Source organism: Scophthalmus maximus, chromosome 3, assembly GCF_022379125.1.
Source record: "Scophthalmus maximus strain ysfricsl-2021 chromosome 3, ASM2237912v1, whole genome shotgun sequence".
Taxonomy (NCBI): Eukaryota; Metazoa; Chordata; class Actinopteri; order Pleuronectiformes; family Scophthalmidae; genus Scophthalmus; species Scophthalmus maximus.
In genome coordinates, this window is record NC_061517.1 from 3,095,001 (window position 1) to 3,113,652 (window position 18,652).

At 43.5% G+C, this 18,652-nt stretch overlaps 3 protein-coding genes across 17 annotated transcripts in view; 2 read left to right on the forward strand and 1 right to left on the reverse strand.

Moving 5' to 3' along the window:
* The window catches only part of bmp7b (bone morphogenetic protein 7b), a 31,399-nt gene extending 26,199 nt beyond the window's left edge, over positions 1-5,200 (reverse strand). For 2 of the 11 annotated variants that reach the window (XM_047330842.1, XM_047330840.1), the window contains exons 1-3: positions 5,032-5,164; positions 3,641-3,829; positions 3,319-3,437 (exon numbers count right to left, since the gene is read on the reverse strand). The gene's annotated coding sequence lies outside the window, so the exon portion shown is untranslated. Of the gene's footprint in view, positions 1-3,318; positions 3,438-3,640; positions 3,830-3,951 lie in introns of all 11 variants that reach the window. The other 9 variants (XM_035644545.2, XM_035644544.2, XM_047330843.1 and 6 more) reach the window with 8 other exon arrangements.
* Positions 5,045-11,360, forward strand: spo11 (SPO11 initiator of meiotic double stranded breaks). Its single transcript, XM_035644547.2, has 13 exons — positions 5,045-5,177; positions 5,927-6,040; positions 6,769-6,857; positions 7,286-7,352; positions 7,459-7,567; positions 7,827-7,913; positions 8,059-8,095; positions 8,426-8,535; positions 8,639-8,738; positions 9,102-9,139; positions 9,396-9,472; positions 9,920-10,031; positions 11,015-11,360. The coding sequence occupies exons 1-13, from the start codon at positions 5,065-5,067 to the stop codon at positions 11,132-11,134; spliced, it is 1,173 nt and encodes a 390-aa protein (XP_035500440.2). The 5' UTR covers positions 5,045-5,064; the 3' UTR covers positions 11,135-11,360.
* On the forward strand, positions 11,037-18,229 carry LOC118316584 (5-aminolevulinate synthase, nonspecific, mitochondrial-like). Of its 5 annotated transcripts, none has more exons than XM_047330835.1 (13): positions 11,152-11,173; positions 11,688-11,798; positions 12,474-12,651; positions 12,928-13,058; positions 13,787-13,966; positions 14,056-14,172; positions 14,259-14,478; positions 14,564-14,748; positions 14,841-15,020; positions 16,109-16,273; positions 16,361-16,629; positions 16,806-16,968; positions 17,956-18,229. In XM_047330835.1, the coding sequence occupies exons 4-13, from the start codon at positions 12,995-12,997 to the stop codon at positions 18,114-18,116; spliced, it is 1,704 nt and encodes a 567-aa protein (XP_047186791.1). In that variant the 5' UTR covers positions 11,152-11,173; positions 11,688-11,798; positions 12,474-12,651; positions 12,928-12,994; the 3' UTR covers positions 18,117-18,229. The 5 variants fall into 5 exon arrangements, with proteins under 5 accessions (XP_047186792.1, XP_047186791.1, XP_035500435.2 ...); XM_035644542.2 differs by having other exon boundaries at positions 11,155-11,173; positions 12,474-12,718; positions 17,961-18,229; XM_035644537.2 differs by having other exon boundaries at positions 11,156-11,173; positions 12,474-12,718.
* The last annotated feature ends 423 nt before the right edge of the window (positions 18,230-18,652 follow it).

Genomic DNA, 18,652 nt, shown 5'->3' on the forward strand with positions numbered 1-18,652 from the left:
GACACAGAAAACAAACCACCAGAAAGAATTTTCTCCCAGTTATCTTTAATTTAAACTCAACATTTTGTCCAGACTTCGTGGATCGAGTATCTGTACCATTAGAATTCCAGACAATAAAATAGGAGAGCAAAACATTCAATAATGATGCCGGCACAAACACACACACACACACACACACACTTTTTTCTCTGCCCCAGCAGTGCCAGTATATCTACAGTAATAAAATCACTCAAGTGCGGAAATGCTCTCGCAACATCCAACTGCCTGCAATCTGTGCAAATACACACCAGTCCAACAGGTTTGAGCACGATCCTGAGCTCCACAGAAGACCACACAGCAGTGCGGGGGGGGGGGGGGGGGTGTCACTCCCCCACACAATATTGTTCTTCTCCCATTCTCTTCCCCTTCAGCCTGGTTATCTCTGCTCAGCAGCTCAGGAGGAGGGTCAGAGGGCAGGTTAATATTTATTTCATGCGTTTGCCTCAGAGAGCAGCGGGCGGCCGTTCGTTTGAAGGCGCCTGGACGCGGGGAGGAAGATGAGGTTCTGAGCAGAGCAACGTATACAGTGTACAGTCAAACCATTTTTTTTTCCCCAGGGAATCTGACCCTCAAATGAAGCAGCGTGGGGTCGTGGTACAAGGACAGGAGAGGATGGAGGCACATTTTTTACCCCTCCCTCCCTCCCTCCCTCCCTGCCCGTCCACGTTTCTGGCGTAGTCCCACTGTGTGCAGCGGCGGCCCGTTAAAACCGCCTGACCAGGTGGAGCTGAGCTATTGCAAATGTTCCCTTTTTCTGGTGTCTCACACTTCCAGGGGCCTCATGAACATATGAGACACAGCTGCGAAAGAGAGAGAGAGAGAGAGAGAGAGAGAGAGAGAGAGAGAGAGAGAGAGAGAGAGAGAGAGAGAGAGAGAGAGAGAGGCTGCTTTTATTAAACAGCTTTGAAATGGTTCACTTTTTGTATATTATCCCATTTAGGTTTTGATAGCATTTGAAAAAAAAAAAAATCAGCATCCAGCATCGAATGATTGAATCCAAATGCTTTCAAATACCTCATCGAATCCATTTAGTTTCGCATTCTTTTACACATCACATCAATTTTAAGAACTAAACTTATGAGAGTGACATTGGAATAACTGAGAAAATAAGTTATGGCAGACAGATTACTTAGCTAAATATCTATTTGTTCGTTGCTCAAAAAGAGAAAGAGATAAAAATACGCAATGAACCATCTCAGCTATAACAAATAATTTACTAATGTGGAACCAAATTACGAGATGGAACTGGCAGTTGCAACACAAATCCCCCATCCCATTCTGGATTCCTACATTACTGCTTCGGTATTACAATAACAAGATTCGTGACAGAGCAAATGCCGAAAAGACAAACACGGATGACATATTTATCTTATTTGAGCCGCCGCAGCTTTGCAATCCTCCTTTGCGATCACTCAGTACCTACTTTCACCCACATCCGGTCAGTCCCGTCACTCCCCGGGTGCCTGTCAGTTTCTGGATGTGACACTCTGGAACACCGGAGTAAGCTGGGATCTGATTCCCAGCTCTCAGCACAGTCCAGGCCAGACCCATCAGTTATAAGTTAGTGTCACTGACAGTCTGAGATTCCATTTTAGTTTAAGCTTCCAATAATTCCCAGCTTAGTTGGGGCTTATCCCATTGCAGGATGTTATCACTCAGGCACTCTGTCACTCGTGTCATCGGCACAGAGTCTGGGATTGACACTGAGCTGGGTCTCCTCAGCCCGGCCACGCACTTATCAGCATCCATTACTGGAGGTGTGAGGGCCTGATAAAGGTCCACGCAGCACCGAGCCAGAGGTCCCATTTAGATTCTTGTCTTGTGCAGCGAGAGGCCTTGCCCCTTTGACTCTTGCTCTCATCACTCTGTGATGCCGTATTGCCCTGTCAATCAGAGAGGAGCCGGGACGATCAGTCAGCTCAGACTCATGCTGGTCTGCGGAGCCATTAGGAGAGGAGGCAGCGGAGCCAGACTGGTTCAGGCCAAGAGCTGATGAGAAACAGAGTCGCTGGAGAGCCCGAGGTAGAAGAAGGAGGGGGGGGCGGCAGGAGGTGGATGTGCTGAACTATGTGGATTGTAAAGAAGGGAGGGCGGCTCTGTTTTCTATTTGTGAGGATTAGGTTGACAGATCTGTATTTAGTTTCTTTGGGCCTCTAGCTGCAGCTAATCCCCCTCACCTGCAGTGGGTCCCCCCCCCCTCTCTCTTTCCTCTGACCCTGCAGCCCCTACTTCCCCCCTACAGCCCAGCACAAACACTCATCCCGAGACAAGCACATGACTCGTTGCACTCTGTCTCCTCAGGTTAGGGCCTCACACTCGACACAAATCTCTCCTGGACCAAAGGAACAGCAGGGGTCTGGAACAGAAAGAAAAAAGGACCCCCACAACCTGTGGTCTTCCACATGCTACATTTTTATTTTTTCAGTTTGGGTGAGGAGGTCGTCCTTCATCACTTAGAGATAGCAATTACTCAGAAATTAAGAGGCATTGCAACGGAAGCGGCTTGCCAAAGCCACTCAGGAGAAAGGGGGGGGGGGGCTTTGGTAAAGCTTCACATTAGGAAATATTCAGGGTCAGGTCAGGGCCACAGACCTCTTCTCTTTAGATCCCGGCTCCCACACACTCAGACGAGGCCTGGTTTAAAACTGTGAAAGAAAACTGCAGCGCCTCCGCAAACACACAGCATGGCTGCCAGCTGCTCTGAGAGGTGGGGACTCTGGATGACCTAACAGTTACAGAATCTGAGCGTGTCTCTGATGATGCAATGAGGAGACAGAGAACAAACAGGTTTCGAAGGGTTGTTGATGAAGCAATATGTGGGATGTCCTCGGGGCATCATATTCATTTCATGTTATGTTCATGTTTGGCGCCTAAAAACGCTCTAATTAGTCAATAACTGTCTGTTTGAGTTAACGGAACCGCTAAAGAAAGAATGAACAACATTTGTAGCATCTCACCGAGTTCATGAAACACACATGTTGGCCCGCATTCTCGTCGTAAACAACTTTCATCTAAATGATATTGAAAAAAAACTACTTCCACATGACTGAATTACTCCCCACCCACCCTGGAGAAAACACCACACTCATCCAGAAACACACACACATACAGTAGACACACCTTTGGACAAGTAGTGGCAAGCTCACACACAGAGGGTCTTAAAAACGGGAGCCACGGAGGCACCGGCGTCGGACTACTACCTTACACCAGTGAGGCGCTGAGCGGCCACACACAGTCCTGGATGTTATTAATGGACACGGTTTGCAAATGTGCACTGACCTTTAGCTTGACGAAGAAGACTGGGAACTTCTTGCAGTCACTTTGTGCATGTGAGGAGGACATCACTGCTTATTGTAGGTTATCAAGTCTGGTAACTCGGCAATCTTAACTTTGACAACCTGGACACGGATACAGAGAGGAGACGAATTAAAAACACAGTTTCATCACAAAGTTAAATTACAAGTAGTAGTATGAAGAACTTGTTTTTATTGTGATAAGGCTTAACAACATGAATGCAGATTTCTGAAATCGGATGGAGCCACTCTCATAGTTTGGGGGTCACAGGCCCTAATGCTAATATTGCCACAGTAAGCCACTGCACCTGCCACATCTTTTCCCAGTTGTTCCTGCAAAACCCGACGTGGGGCGGTGGTGTACGTCCTCTACCACAAGACCCAAGCCCATGTCCTGGACTGCCAATGGGGCCACACCTTGGACCTGGTGCCTGTTCTTCATCAGAGTGCGGATTTCTTAATCCCTTGGAGTTGGTTTAAAATAGGACATCTCGTTACTGTATAAAAAGAAAACCTATTTTATATATTTATTGGTTTCTGTGATCAAAAATGTATCTTTTCTTCAGAGACGCATCCATCAATTTGTTTCTTAAGTAACACATTTTTGAACAGGTATTACCTTTGAAATGTAGTAGAATAGAATTTTTTTTTAAATATTATTTTACTTTGGGTCTTCATTTGTGGGTTCTCCGTGTAATCCTTCCTCGTGTGCCTCAACTTTAGTTAAGTTACCTTTTTTCTTATTGCTTGTGTTACTGTAAAGATTGTTGAAACAGGTGCAGAGGTACAGAGCAGGTAGTAAGTGAATTTAAGTGCTCAAAAAACCAACGCAGGGAATCCAAATAAGGAAACGCAAAGAACGCAGGTGATAGCAGGAGATATCACAGGGGTTGCAACACAGAGCAGACAGAACAGACAAAGGGAAGCACAGAGACTATATACACAAGGTCGACACAGGTGAAACATATAATCGCAGAAAAAAGGGCGGGAAAAAAATAAGGAAAGTAAATACACCAACAAGAGAAACAGGTGAAAGAGGAAGTGGACACAAAATCCAAAATAAAACAGGAAATGAGACACCATAAGGCACAACAGAGGGTGGCTTAACTAAAGCCATAGAGAGAGACACACACACACACACACACAAGGAAATGTAACATGAAAAACGACACATGCAAATCCACACACAGTAAAAACCAGAGCAAACAAAAAGAAAAGAGAAAACAAAACATTTTACCAAAAAGTCCTCAAGAGTTTGCAATCATGACATTTAAGTAGCTGAAAATGTAAATACTGATTTAAAACTACTCCAAACTCGTGCGAAACTTGAGTAAATGTACTTGAGTAAAGGCTGAAACTGGAGCTGACTACTGCCGTCTTCGATTTTCCCTCTTGATTCCATTTACAAATACTGAACAGGCACAAACAGTTATTCATATCGTGGTGTGGAAAATCCTCCTAATGAATAAATATGGTGGAAGCCATAAAACTGCTTCTTCTTCTTCTCAGACCATAAACAAATCTATGCCATAAACAAACGGCCGCAACAAGGTGGACTCTTCCGGCAGGAAGTCAATCAGCCAATCAATCTGTCACATCTGAGTCAGTTGACCAATGACGTCAGTGGGCGGGAACACGATGGAGGTAAAATCCTCACAATGTAGCTGGAGACTGAATATATAAAGAAGAGGTTGTTAACCTGCGTGTTATCATTCACCTCCGTCACATCACGATGGAATCTCAGGCAGCGGAAGTATTCACCGAAGTGAACAAACTCCGAGCTCAGTTGCTGAACAGCGTCGACGTCGCGACAGACGCACGGCGGGAGGAAGTAGGGCCGAGCAGGTAACTTGTTCACCTGCTGCCACCGGAAGTGATGCTCGACTAGCTAGCAAGGTCCGGTTAGCTGGTTAGCTTGTTAGCTCGTCCGCCTGTTAGCTAGTTAGCTCGTTAGCTTGTTAGCTCGTCCGGTTCATTAGCTAGTTAGCTCGTTAGCTTGTTAGCTCGTCCGCCTTTTAGCTAGTTAGCTCGTTAGCGTATTAGCTCGTCCGCTTGTTAGCTCGTTAGCGTGTTAATGTGGGTCACATTCGGTAGTTGGCTCTTCTTCTCTTATTGTTTTATGGCGGTTGGCTGTGTTGATGTGTAAAATATCAATGAATAAAATATTTCCATATTTACTGTGTAGAACAGGAGACAGTTATATTGTCAGGTCTTGACCTTATTATGTAAAGTGCCTTGAGATAATGTAGGTTGAGATTTGATGGTACACGAATAAATTTGAATTGTGCACAATGATGTAAATAAATGAACAGTTCTGCTTTATGGCAATATTTTAAATGCATTGCTTATTAGGGTTTTCATTCACTAGATTAACCAAAAGTAAACGTTTATGTTATCAATTAACTGTTTTTCAGATTAAAAAAACAAAAACAGCATCACATTGTGTAACAATATACATTAATATTAACAAGGCCTCATGTCATGTTTCCGCTTCGTGTCATGTTCCGACCCCGTGTTAGGTGTCTATGTTTTATAATCATGTTCACTGCACTGTTTTCCATTAAATATCCTCCTCGTCGTATTTGAACTCCCAGCAGGGAAATTCTGGCTCGTATCGAGAACGTAATCCTAGGAATAGTGACCAGTCTGTCCAGAGATGAGGCTCCTGTCCTGGTGCTGCCCAACAGATCCAGCTGGGCCAACGTCAGGTAACGTCGAGTTCAACATTTCTGCTGAGCCATGAGCACAGTTTCCTTTTCCACCTTGAAACGTCTGTGAGACCTTCTTTTAAAAAAAAGATGAACACAAGTAGTCATGTTGTGTAAAGAAAGAATATTGTCTTGATACTGTAGGTCGTATTGTGGGAGGTCAGGCCACTCACCGCTTTGGCAAACAAAAAATTAAAAACTCGCAACTTTGAAGTTGAAATAACTTCCTGAGCTCAAAAGATGACAGAGTGATAAGCAATGGGAAAGGACTGTTACACACGCACGCACGCACGCACGCACATACACACACACACACACACACACACACACACACACACACACACACACACTCTTTAATGTGATGAGGCTGCAGGGACCTTATGCTCTGAACAAAGCAGACTGTCTAGTCTTGTTTGGATCAAACTTTGCCGCAGCTTAAAGCACATTCTGGCTTCGCCCCTTTCAAATGTCACAATCCCACAGATCCACTCTGCTTCACAGGAGGAGTCGGGACGGTGGCGTTACGGGGGAGAGGCCTTTTTTTCCTTAGGTAGCCCTCAGGGTGTGTGTGTGGGGGAAATTTAGATGGTTTACAGGTGGGAGCTGATTTTGAAAGCTGTGAATGTAGTGCACAGATTTCTTCAATGGCCTCTTTTTTTCTTTCTTCCTTTCTTTCTTTTCCACTCAAACTTCCGAACTGTTCTTTTTTTCATCACCTCCCACTTTAGCTTTCACAGTGCCGTCGGGCTTCAAATGAGTTCAGGAAGTTCCGTCAGCACCGTTAGGAGCGACTGTCCTTCGTCTGTCACTAAATTTGGTGAGGAGATTCTCGCACCTCTCTGTTGGTTTCTTTTCTCTTTTATTTTGTTTTTTTGCTTCACATGTGACTTTGCCGTGCTGTTCCTGACAACCCGACATTCCTCTCAGTCAAAAAACCTGTCCAGTGGTTCTGTACTTCACGTGGCTTTGGTTTGTCTTCATTGTGAACATGTGCATCAGCTGCACAAACGGCGGTAAAAGTCAGTCTTAGTTTTAGGTGACGAATTGGCGGAGACAGAGCATGTTGAAAGAGGCTTTTAAGGATCGGTTTACCACATGGATTGCCTAATTAAAAACAGAATGAGTTGGGGGGGGGGGTTCTCCACTCCAGACCTTTAAAATATGTGAAATAAGACTCATGATAGTGAGTAAAGTGTTGAATGTTTATGGAAAAGGTTGTTAATTATCTATTTCTTTGTTTTAAAGCACAAATTGTCAAGATTCTCTCGGTGATCTACAGACTCGTGCAGAGCGACTCGTACGCTACCAAAAGGTTATTTGTCATCATCACTGAAGTCAGATAAAGTAATTCACATTCCGTATGGTTATGTCTTGGCTTATTGCCAAATAAAGATTTTTTTTTGTATTTGTTTTCACAGAGACATCTATTACAACAATACACAGCTGTTTGGTTCCCAGACAACTGTTGACGGTATCGTAGATGATATCTCCTGCATGCTAAAAGCTCCTCGCAGGTCACTCCATGTGGTAAGTGTTCACTTCCATTTCAATGTGAGAAACCGTTTACATAACATACACACATTACATACATGTGACTGTATGAGAGATAAATACACATCTCTAGTTCAGGTTCCACAGTTGAAATGTGTTCCTTTAGTCCATTATTTAATTCTGCTTCCTATCTCAGGAAACCCCTGTTGGAAGAAATGTGAATCTTCTGATTCAACAGATATTAAAGTTGGAATGATTTTCAGAAATTAAACGCGCTTAACTCTATCGTCACCAGTTGGCCACGTCCAAGGGACTGATCGCAGGTGACCTGCGTTACATGGAGGAGGACAACACAAGGATCGACTGCCGCTCCAGCTCTGTTGTGAGGCTGAGCAACAGACACCAACTGACTGAAACAGTTCTACACTCGATCAACAGACACCAACTGACTGTCTGCGGTCTGCAGTACAGACTACAGTACAGTCAGTTGTACTCACAGCCTTGTTTTTATCTGTGTTTTATTTCAGGCCGTTGCAGTTTCATCAAACATAAGTGGGATTAAAAATATCCTTTATATAAAGTGTTTGAGAAAACGTTGTACCTGCACCTGTAATGTGTTTATGCACGTGTCTCCTCTTTATGTCACTCAGAGATACCTCTTGGAATGTCCCTTATATATTTGTCTAGGTATGTCCCTTAAAGATTTGTCTGGGGATGTCTTTTATATATACTTCTGGGGATGTCCCTTATAGATACTTCTGGCAATGTCTCCTATAGATTCTTCTTGGAATGTTTCCTATAGGTACTTCTGTGAATGTAATGTTGCATGTTGTATGTACAGAAGTTCTTTCTGTGTGCTGGTTTTCCGGGTCTGTTTTCCTTCACCCTGTTCAGATATTGTATCGGCCGCAAAATTTGTCCTGATCGTTGAGAAGGACGCGACTTTCCAGAGGCTGCTGGATGATGACTTCTGCACAAAGCTCAGTCCCTGCATCATGATCACAGTGTGTTTCCTTTTTTCTTTTTGGTGACTTGAATGATATTGATCTCAGCAGCGTCAGTGTTGTGGATGCCTAACAGATGCGCGTGTGTGTGTGTGTGTGTCAGGGTAAAGGCGTGCCAGATGTGAACAGCAGGCTGATGGTGAGGAAGCTTTGGGACACGCTGCACATCCCCACCTTCGCTCTGGTGGATGCTGACCCTCACGGTACATCATCCGCCTCTCACACATACTTCACATACTTCCACACATTTAACTGCACTCGACTCTTCTTTTCATCTCCACGCACACACAGTAGGGTTGCATGTCCCACTAAGCCGGCAGATGTTAGCACCTGCCATGTTGCCCTAGTCTGGCTGTTATTTCCGTTGGCGTGATCTCATCCAGGTGGGATGACTCTCTTTTCCGTCTGCCTCCGTACCGGCTAACCCCCTTTTTCATTGCATGACGAGACACATATGTAATGCTTTACTTTGTTCTGAGCTCCGTTACACGTCTTGGGTGGATAATTGCTCTGGTATGTCGGTGATTGCAGCGTGTGTCTCTTGTCTCTGCCTCTCATTTTCTCAGGCATTGAGATCATGTGTATCTACAAGTACGGATCAGTGGTGAGTCCTGCACTGTGTCTTATCTGATGAGGCCTGGTCAGTGTCTCTCTGTTTGCAACATGTCATCTGTCTCACAATATTTACACTGACGTGTGTGTGTGTGTGTGTGTGTGTGTGTGTGTGTGTGTGTGTGTGTGTGTGTGTGTGTGTGTGTGTGTGTGTGTGTGTGTGTGTGTGTGTGTGTGTGTGTGTGTGTGTGTGTGTGTGTGTGTGTGTGTGTGTGTGTGTGTGTGTGTGTGTGTGTTTTTTTCCACAGGCCATGTCGTTTGAGGCCCACAGTCTGACCGTCCCCAGCGTTATGTGGCTAGGCCTCCTCCCCTCTGACCTCCGGAGGTTTGGACTCAACATTCGCTTCTTCCGACTTCCTCCTCCTGCCTCTAATTGGGATTATATTCTGGGGACATTTAGATTGTTTGTTTTGGTTTCTGTTGCCGTTGCCCTCACTTCTTTCTTTTTTCTTTCCCCCTTTAAGGAACTACGTCTGAGAGCATATTGACTTTTAAGTATATGTCCCCTCGAACAAATTTAGGCCAAAAGGGCTTTTTGACATACATTTAATTGCAGTCTGTACATTTTCTTCCTCTTTATGTTTCCCACTAAACACACAGACACAACATGTGTGTATATATATAATAACTCCTCGGTGAGAGTCCATTGAAAATGAGAGGAAACGTACTGTAGGAAAAACATCCGTCAACAGAAGGGCCCTCTGCGTGCTGTCACTGTCAGGAAATGAATTTGTGGTCGTGTGTGTAGTAAAATACACATTTCGTTCTTCAGGTTGCAGGTTCCTGAGGATGCCCTGATCCCCCTCAGCAGGAGAGATGAAAGCAAACTCGGCAGCCTTCTTAAAAGGCCGTACTTTAGCTGCCAACCAGACTGGCAGAAAGAGGTGAGAGAAGAGTAAGGAGAGAGACAAAGGCGTCACTTTCAGTAACATACCATAGTCGTTCATCACAGAGTAGACAGAAGTGAAGAAGCCTCTTTGATAAGATGTTAGGTCAATTAGGTAATTGTCAAATTCAATGCCATGATAAGAAATGTTCGGATTCACTAAATGCTTAGGAAAGGTGCTTTAATGCTTCCTCTCCTATGCGGAAGGAAAGGAGAAACAGACGCCCCGCAATTCATTGCTACAGCGATATATAACGTGACGTGCCATGTACGAATGTAAAAGATTAAATCCGAAGAAGAAGAGTATGAATATGACCCAGAAGAGACACAGGTCATCATATAAGTTACTGCTACGTATGAATCATTTATATCTGATGTCACACGTTGGTAAAACACTGAAACATGCTGATGGAGCCGATGCGTTTTGTGTAGTCCATCTTCGGAAATGTGTTTTATGGGTCCTCCTTGACAACTTTCCTTGACCTCATGACGTTTTCCACTGAGGTCAAGGAATAGTAGATAGGAAAAGACGATAGGAATGACAATCAGGATCCACCCCAGTTGATCCTGATTCAACATCCTTTTGGAAAACTGTCACATTATCAGTTGTAACTTAGATGTAAAATATTACATTCTATTCTTTATTTGCTACAAAAAAAATATGTTTTCCTTTTGTCATTAGCTTTTCCTTTTTTTTTTTTCCACTGAAGCACCCAGAAGCATGACTTATTTGGACGAATGTGAGTTATACTTGTTATTCTGCCTCATTAAGCTGAGAGGGTTCACGTTAAACTGAACTTACACTCAACTCTTGGCCCCTTTGCTCAGATGTTAGTGTAAAGCTCCATTTTCAAAAGGAGAAAGATGTTCATGTACAGTAACAGAGCAGAGGTAGGAGGAATGACGATACTGATTCTTCGTCCGTGTGTTCACGTCTTCCTCTGACATGTAAAACTGTGCGTTTTCTCTCATGTTGTACAGTTGGAACTGATGCAGCAGACGAAGGTCAAGGCTGAAATACAGTCCCTGGCAACTATAGCTCCAGATTTCCTCAGCAGCGTCTACCTGCCCAACAAGCTGCGTTACGGAGGCTGGATCTGAGCACGAGGCTGCCACCTAGTGGAAGAAAAGGAGAAACAGGTTGGCAAAAACCCTTTTCAGAGAAAGGACAAGTTTTGATTTGTGTTGTTTGTTCAGTTTGTAGCGCTTGAACGTGTTTCAGAAAATGTTTCATCATATCATTAAAAATCCCTGTGATCCCATTGAAGAGTGTGGTTTATGTTCCTGATGTACATTTTTTTTATTAATAATAAAGACATTGAATGGTTGTATGAGTTTATTAATGGTCTGGTGATGAGCAGAGCACATTTCAACTATTCAAGGTGGTTTTGGGACAAAACTGCTGCTTTCAAGTCTTTTTACATATCAATAAATTTGACGGTGAGACGCCCTATTAAAAAACAAAATTTAAATCCCACCATCATTGGTTTTCTCAGGTAAACCTAGAATCACAACATTGTCGTCATAAAATCATAACAATAATAAATCTTGTGTTCATAATTCCTTTTCCATGTTTTTTAATAAAAAATCTGGGGAAACTAAATAACATTTAACGCTACTACTAGAATCTACTACTTCTACTACGTCACCGCAGTGACCTCAGGCTCCATTGTCTCACCGTCTGACAAAAGGAGGTTCTGCAGCAGGAAACCATCGGACCGAGGCCCTGAGCACCACAACCAGAGAAAAAAGAAAGATCATCCAGGTGTTTTTAATATAAGAACTGAATTATCAGATTATTATTCTCATGTCACGTGGTTCATCCTAGTACAGTTGATCCACGGTTAAATGAACTGGTTGGAACTTTTTTATTGTGTTTTACATTTCTTTGGCATTTTGTTGTATCAGTTATAAGTGACGTCAAAAGTATTTCAGATGCATCGATCGATGATGTGACAGTGATCATATCTATATACTGGTATGACTTAAGAGGGAAACTGAATTTAAAACAACCTACAGTCCGCACTACTCCCAAAAGGATCTCAGTTTCAGAGGTTGTCGTTGGAACCACCTTGATGTGGAAAGAAAAATTTGCAATAATATTAAAGTTTTCAAAAAAAGACAAACGAATACTCATTGACATGTACAGTATAAGATGGAGCAGCTCAATATTTAGATATATTGTAAAATTGAATGTAGATAAATACTGTTTATTTTGCAAGATGATAACATTTAAGTTTTGTGAGAGATTTTTTTTCAATAAATTATATGTAATTTGAAGCTGTAAAGAATCCTTCTCCAACCCAACTAATGTATGTACAACATTTATGTCATGGAAAATATTTTTGTTTTTCTATTTTGTAATTGATATATTTTGATTGCCAGAGACTTAAAATACCTGATTCTCTTTTGTAATGAATGTGATTATTGGGGACTCCAGATGTGTCCTCTCTTGTCCTCTTGTCTTACAGGTTGGACAGTTGTAGTAGAGAGACCAGTCCTCGAGACTCCTCCCTCCTCCTGTCCGCCTGTCAGGCACAGCTGACTGCAGCAGAGAGTGAACGAGACTAGACTCTTTTCAACATCGCCTCTGGTGTCACCGCTCACAGATTACAGCAGTGAGCCAGTCATGTTCCGTAAGACCTTTATGATCTGCCACATTAAGGTGGACTGGGATGTGTTCAGGTAAAACTCAACTGATGGGCAACGACTCTATTTTTCATGGCACAAGTGTTGGCGGAAGTTATCCTGAAATGCTCTTTTGGACATTAGGTCATTCTTCTTCATCACACTGCCCGTGTTATTTCTGATCTTTGTGATATATGTGCTTGCCGTTAAAATATTCACATGACCAACTATCATGAGACATTTTTTATTATTCTTCCCTCTTGTAGGTGCCGATGCCCCTTCCTGACCACGGTGCCCAGTGTTTTCCTGAACTGTGCCCAGAGGTGTCCAGTGATGGTGGACCTGGCCTCCAGAGCTCTGCCCTCTGCAACGTCCGTGTCCAAAGACTCTGCAATAGGTAAGAGAAATGAATACACCCTGCTTTTTATGATTAAGGTTCAGATCAATACAGTTAATGCTGATTTAGGGGACAGGAGCTATATATAGATATATATATATATATATATATATATATATATGCAGGGCTGGGTCATGATGGATTACATGTAATCACACCAGATTACATTTTAAAAAATGTGTAATTACATTATAGTAACATTGCCAAGTTCTCCATTATTACATTTTGATGGTGTCTTTAGAATATTGCAATTTTGTAATCACAATTTTAAAAAGAAATCATATCACTGTATACACTACTCGACAGTATATTACCATGTACATTACTCCTCTCAGCTTGCTGGTTTTGTTAATGTAGATAATGATAATGCTCTTTTGTTTGTTTTGTAAACACTGAATATGCTAAATGCATTTTATATGCGTTGAAAATGTTTTATTTTAAAGATAAATTTGGGGACTCAAAATATTGTTGTTTCGTTCAATTTATTTTGGTATAAGCTAAAATATTTTCAGTGTTTCACTTTGAAGTAATCCAAAAGTATTCCAAATTTTATTACTTTATTTTCCTAATCCAATGGATTACGTTACTGATTACAAAATTGTAATTTATAAACAGTAACTGACAACATTTCAAAGTAATCTGACCCAACCCTGCATATATATGTATATAGTTTGTTTGTTTTTTGTTGTACAGATGGATCAAGATTTACTCCTGTGCTCTCTCTATAGATCAAAAGCATGAAGTCAAATTGCCTCCGGGACACACAGCGCCCCCTGCTGCTGATGGGGCAGTAGGCTCTAAATGCCCCTTCCTGGCTGCGGAGATGGTGGAGAAGAAGAACAACAGGGTGGTGCGAGCGGCCGGCACGGAGCTGCAGGAGGACGTCCAGGAGAAGGACTCCTGCACAGGTGAGCAGTCGCAGAGCACGTGCAATAACATACACTATATACAGGTCATAGCGATTATAATTACTTTGGTGTGCATGTTTCTTGATCAGGTAAAAAGGTCGGGGATCTTATCGAGGCAGACGAGAGTCAAACGGAGGAATCAAAAAGCCTTTTTAAACCATTACCTTCAAAAGTGTCTCGCCTGTTAAAGGATCGTCTCCCCCATGGTAAGAAAGTTACCAAGCTCTTCTTCCAGCTGAACAATTATTCAGAGAAAGTATGAAATTTTTGTCTGATTTTTTCCCTCCACCAGGTGTTCCCTTCCAGTACGACAAGTTTTTTGACGAGAGGATTGAAAGCAAGAAGAGCGATCACACCTACAGGGTTTTCAAGACCGTGAACCGGCTGGCCTCTTCGTTCCCGATGGCGGACGACTACTCCGAGTCGCTTCGTGCAAAGAGAGAGGTGTCTGTGTGGTGCAGCAACGACTACCTCGGCATGAGCCGTCACCCCAGAGTCACCCAGGCTATAATGTGAGTAGGCACACGGATCTCTGATCGCTCTTATAATCCTATTAACTTCATGTGTTTGATCAAAAACGTATTTTCTTTACTCAAGTGAAACCGTTCAGAGACACGGTGCCGGCGCCGGAGGCACACGGAACATTTCAGGGACAAGTAGGTTCCACGTGGAGCTGGAGCAGGAGCTCGCTGACCTGCACAACAAGGACGCCGCTCTGCTGTTCACCTCCTGCTTCGTGGCCAACGACTCCACGTTGTTCACTCTGGCAAAAATGCTTCCAGGTACATTCAAAAAAAAAATTGGGACTGAGATTTATTGTTGGCAGAGTTAAAGGTGTTGACTTGTCTTTTTTCCTTTTGTTGCACTCGTCCAGGTTGCGAGATCTACTCTGACGCAGGGAACCACGCCTCGATGATCCAGGGCATACGAAACAGCGGGGTCAAGAAGTTCGTCTTCCGTCACAATGACGTCGGCCACCTGCGAGAGCTGCTCGAGAAGTCGGACGCCTCGACTCCAAAGATTGTCGCCTTGGAGACGGTGCACTCGATGGACGGTGGGCACACTCTCGTCCCTTATGTTGTCATAACTGACGTGTTTCAGAAGGAAAGTGGGGACATGGGGGATTTTTGTAGCCTCCCGTTAAGTTTTTAAGTGATTTACCAAAAAAGTTGTGTGTGCACACAATTGTAAAAAGCTGCTATAGTTTAGTGGGTTACACCTCCGACTTTGGTACAGAGACAGGGTGGATCCTGATCCTGCTTCCTCTCTACTATTCCTTGACCTCTGTGGAAAACGTCACAGGGTCAAGGAGAAGTGTAAAGGAGGATTCATAGGACTTAGGAAAAGGCGACCGCGCCGCTCAGAGAATCCGACTCCACTTTCACTAAACTACCTCATCATGCGACAGCGGATGTTATTGATGCGTCTGTCGTGGTGAAACTACACATTTCCGAAGATGGACTACAGAAACCTCAGCGGCTCCATCAGCATGTTTCACCACCGTGTGACATCAGATGTTATGATTCATATTCAACAGTAACTTACATGATGACGTCTCTTCTGGGTCATATTCATACTCCTCTTCTTCTTCTTTTACTTCAGATTGAATAGTTTACGTTCGTCCATGGCGCGTCACGTTAAATATCGCTGCCGCAATGAATTGTGGGGCGTCTATCTCTCCTTTCCTTTCGCATAGGAAGGTCCGGTGTTCCCTCTGCTAAAGGAGATAGGAAAGGAAGCATCGAAGCACCTTTCCTAAGCATTTAGAGAATCCGAACAGTTCTTATCATGGCTGCCGATGAAATACTTCCGGGTCACTTCAAGATTAAGGAAACTTCCTGAGCCAATTTGACAATTCGACTGCACCCAGGGGGTTCGATTTCCCAGTCAGGACTTCTCTGATTATTGCTTGTCGCTTCGGACAAAAGTGTCAGCAAAATTAATGGAATGTAATGTAAAATAAAAAAAAGAAGGATTTGTCAAAGTTAACAAAAAAACATACTATGGATTACTATGACCTGGATGAATGAGAGTCTCCACAGCCCTGCATCTCATTTATAAAGACGACAAACACGTAGTTTTTGTTGTTTCATGTCATAAAAATATGAATAGTCTAAGGAACCAACCCCGTGCTCTCCACAGGGGCCGTGTGCCCGCTGGAAGAAATGTGTGACACTGCCCACAAGTTTGGCGCTCTGACCTTTGTGGACGAAGTGCACGCCGTGGGTCTGTACGGGCCCAGAGGAGGAGGGATCGGGGACAGAGACCGAGTCATGCACAAGATGGACATCATCTCCGGTACCCTCGGTAAGAGAAAAGGCCTCGCTGATATTCTTGTCTGTCGCATGTGCGCTTCTCTGACCTGTCATGGGTTGTTTCGTTTTTTATTTCCAGGCAAGGCGTTCGGCTGCATGGGGGGTTACATCGCCGGCACCGGCGCTCTGGTGGACACGGTGCGCTCGTTCGCCGCCGGCTTCATCTTCACCACCTCTCTGCCTCCCATGCTGCTGGCGGGCGCGAGGGAATCCATCAAGATCCTGAAGGGTGAAGAAGGCCAGGCGCTCCGCAGGAAACACCAGAGGAGCGTCAAGCTGCTCCGACAGATGCTCATGGACTCGGGCCTTCCCATTGTCCACTGTCCGAGCCACATCATTCCTCTACGGGTAGGAAAATTCCAGCCAATCAGTATATTATATTATTATATTATGAGTGCGCATTGTCCAATACAACAGATAAGACACAATAAATCCTGGTGAGCTTGTATCTTGAGCCCTACAGCGAGACGTTAACCGCCCAGTCTACTGTGATGTGTCTGACACGTGGTGCATCTGTCCGTCAGGTTGCGAACGCAGAGAAGAACACGGAGATGTGTGATATCCTGATGTTCCGTCACCACGTCTACGTCCAGGCGATCAACTACCCCACCGTGGCCAAGGGGGGGGAGCTGCTGCGTATCGCCCCCACACCGCACCACACGCCACAGATGATGTGCTACTTTGTTGGTATGTAAACACTATTCGTTTTTTTCCCTGAATCTAACATAGCCAAAGACTTTTCTTTTGCCACCTTCTTAAAAATTCTTTTTTTTTATTCACACATTTGACAATTGAAGGGAACACAAAGCTTTTTTTGTGGGGGTGGAGCTATCTATGTCATATATAATGTGTTCACAATGAAAAATCTTAATTGAGAGGAGTAAATGTAGTTACACAACAAATTCTGCACCAACAAAGTTTATGTTTAAGAACAAAGTTGATTAATTACATGATTTAAAGTCTCTGCAGGTTTTTGATCATGTTCAAGAAAGCTTATAAAAACCTAATGATCCCAATTGGCCACATGGTGGCGCTGTAATTAAGTCCCAAAAATGTAATTTTGGAAAGACCACGCTTGAAATTTGACACACATCAAGTTCAAGTTAAAAAATACCTCTGGTCAACTAAGTTCGCGGTGACAACATCTTGCGCTAATTAGCTTAAACTGAGAAACAGTAATATGAAAAGAAATTTTGACTTTATCAACACCAAATTTGGTATGCTGCCTTAAAGTATTAAAATACATAAAAACATCTATTATAAAAGAGCAAAATTGGTGGAAAAACATGGCCGCTTATAGACAAAATGTCTTCACAAAGGAGCGGGGCTGAGAGTAATATTGACCATTGACCAAGTCAATCACCATTTATCCAATCATTATAAATCTTAAAACATAAACTTAACTTACTGCTGTGATTAGTGACAGTTCTACTTAAAGCATTTTTTTACCAGCCTATTTTTTTCAAGTATTGATCAGAATTTGAGTCGCCATCTTGATTCGTGTATGTGGGCCTATAGCACATATGCTAATAATTGAAGATGCCACGCCATCTGTTGATCATACACACCGAGTTTGGTTTATGGGGCCGCATGCGACTACATTTACGACTTGTTTTTTAGCTTCTCTTTTCGAGCAGCCATGTTCATGACTCGTGTGCCGCGTGTCCTCCGCAGAGCAGCTGGTGAGGACGTGGACCGAGGTGGGTCTGGAGCTGCGGCCGCACTCGTCAGCCGAGTGTGACTTCTGTCGGCGGACGCTTCACTTCCAGCTGATGAGCGACAGGGAGAAGTCGTACTTCACAGACCTCAGTCACTGCACATCCGCCGTGGCCTGATGTCAAATAGAACACTATTCAGGCTATTTATTTAATTCACATTTAAATGACGTCGGCGCTCTTCAAAACACGTTCCGTGTCACCAATAAATGTGTGGGTTAAGTGTTCATTAACTTTGTTGTTCTCTTTTTTTAAAACGTTGACTGTGTTTATTGATTTATTTTTACTCTAGTTGTGAAGATGTTGGTGTTGAATGATCTGAGAGCAGCAGGTCAGACGACCTGATGACGCAGGTGCTGAGAACAGAATATGATTTTAATATTGTGACATTGTTGGGTTTGTCCAGGAACAATCATCTGGTCATTTAATTCAAACATGGAATGCATTCGATGGCATATCCTGTTTCCACCACATGGTGGCGTCCTGGCTTCTATTTTTTTCCACAGTGACGTCAGACGCCTCCTCCCTGTTGCAGATGACTCATCGCTGGTGCAGCAGCTTCCACGATGAGCCACTAGATGGCGTCAGCGCAGGGGCAGGATACTGTGTGTTTCCATCCGGACAACGTGAGGGATTCTAAAATCTACACAACTATC

Bases quoted from the DNA above. Each gene is read 5' to 3' on its own strand.
- spo11 (XM_035644547.2), top strand. From the start codon at position 5,065: ATGGAATCTCAGGCAGCGGAAGTATTCACCGAAGTGAACAAACTCCGA. The intron at 5,178-5,926 runs GTAACTTGTTCA...TTGAACTCCCAG, and splicing joins GAGGAAGTAGGGCCGAGCAG to CAGGGAAATTCTGGCTCGTA. The intron at 10,032-11,014 runs GTGAGAGAAGAG...CATGTTGTACAG, and splicing joins AACCAGACTGGCAGAAAGAG to TTGGAACTGATGCAGCAGAC.
- LOC118316584 (XM_035644537.2), top strand. From the start codon at position 12,663: ATGTTCCGTAAGACCTTTATGATCTGCCACATTAAGGTGGACTGGGAT. The intron at 13,967-14,055 runs GTGAGCAGTCGC...TTTCTTGATCAG, and splicing joins GGAGAAGGACTCCTGCACAG to GTAAAAAGGTCGGGGATCTT. The intron at 14,479-14,563 runs GTGAGTAGGCAC...TCTTTACTCAAG, and splicing joins AGAGTCACCCAGGCTATAAT to TGAAACCGTTCAGAGACACG.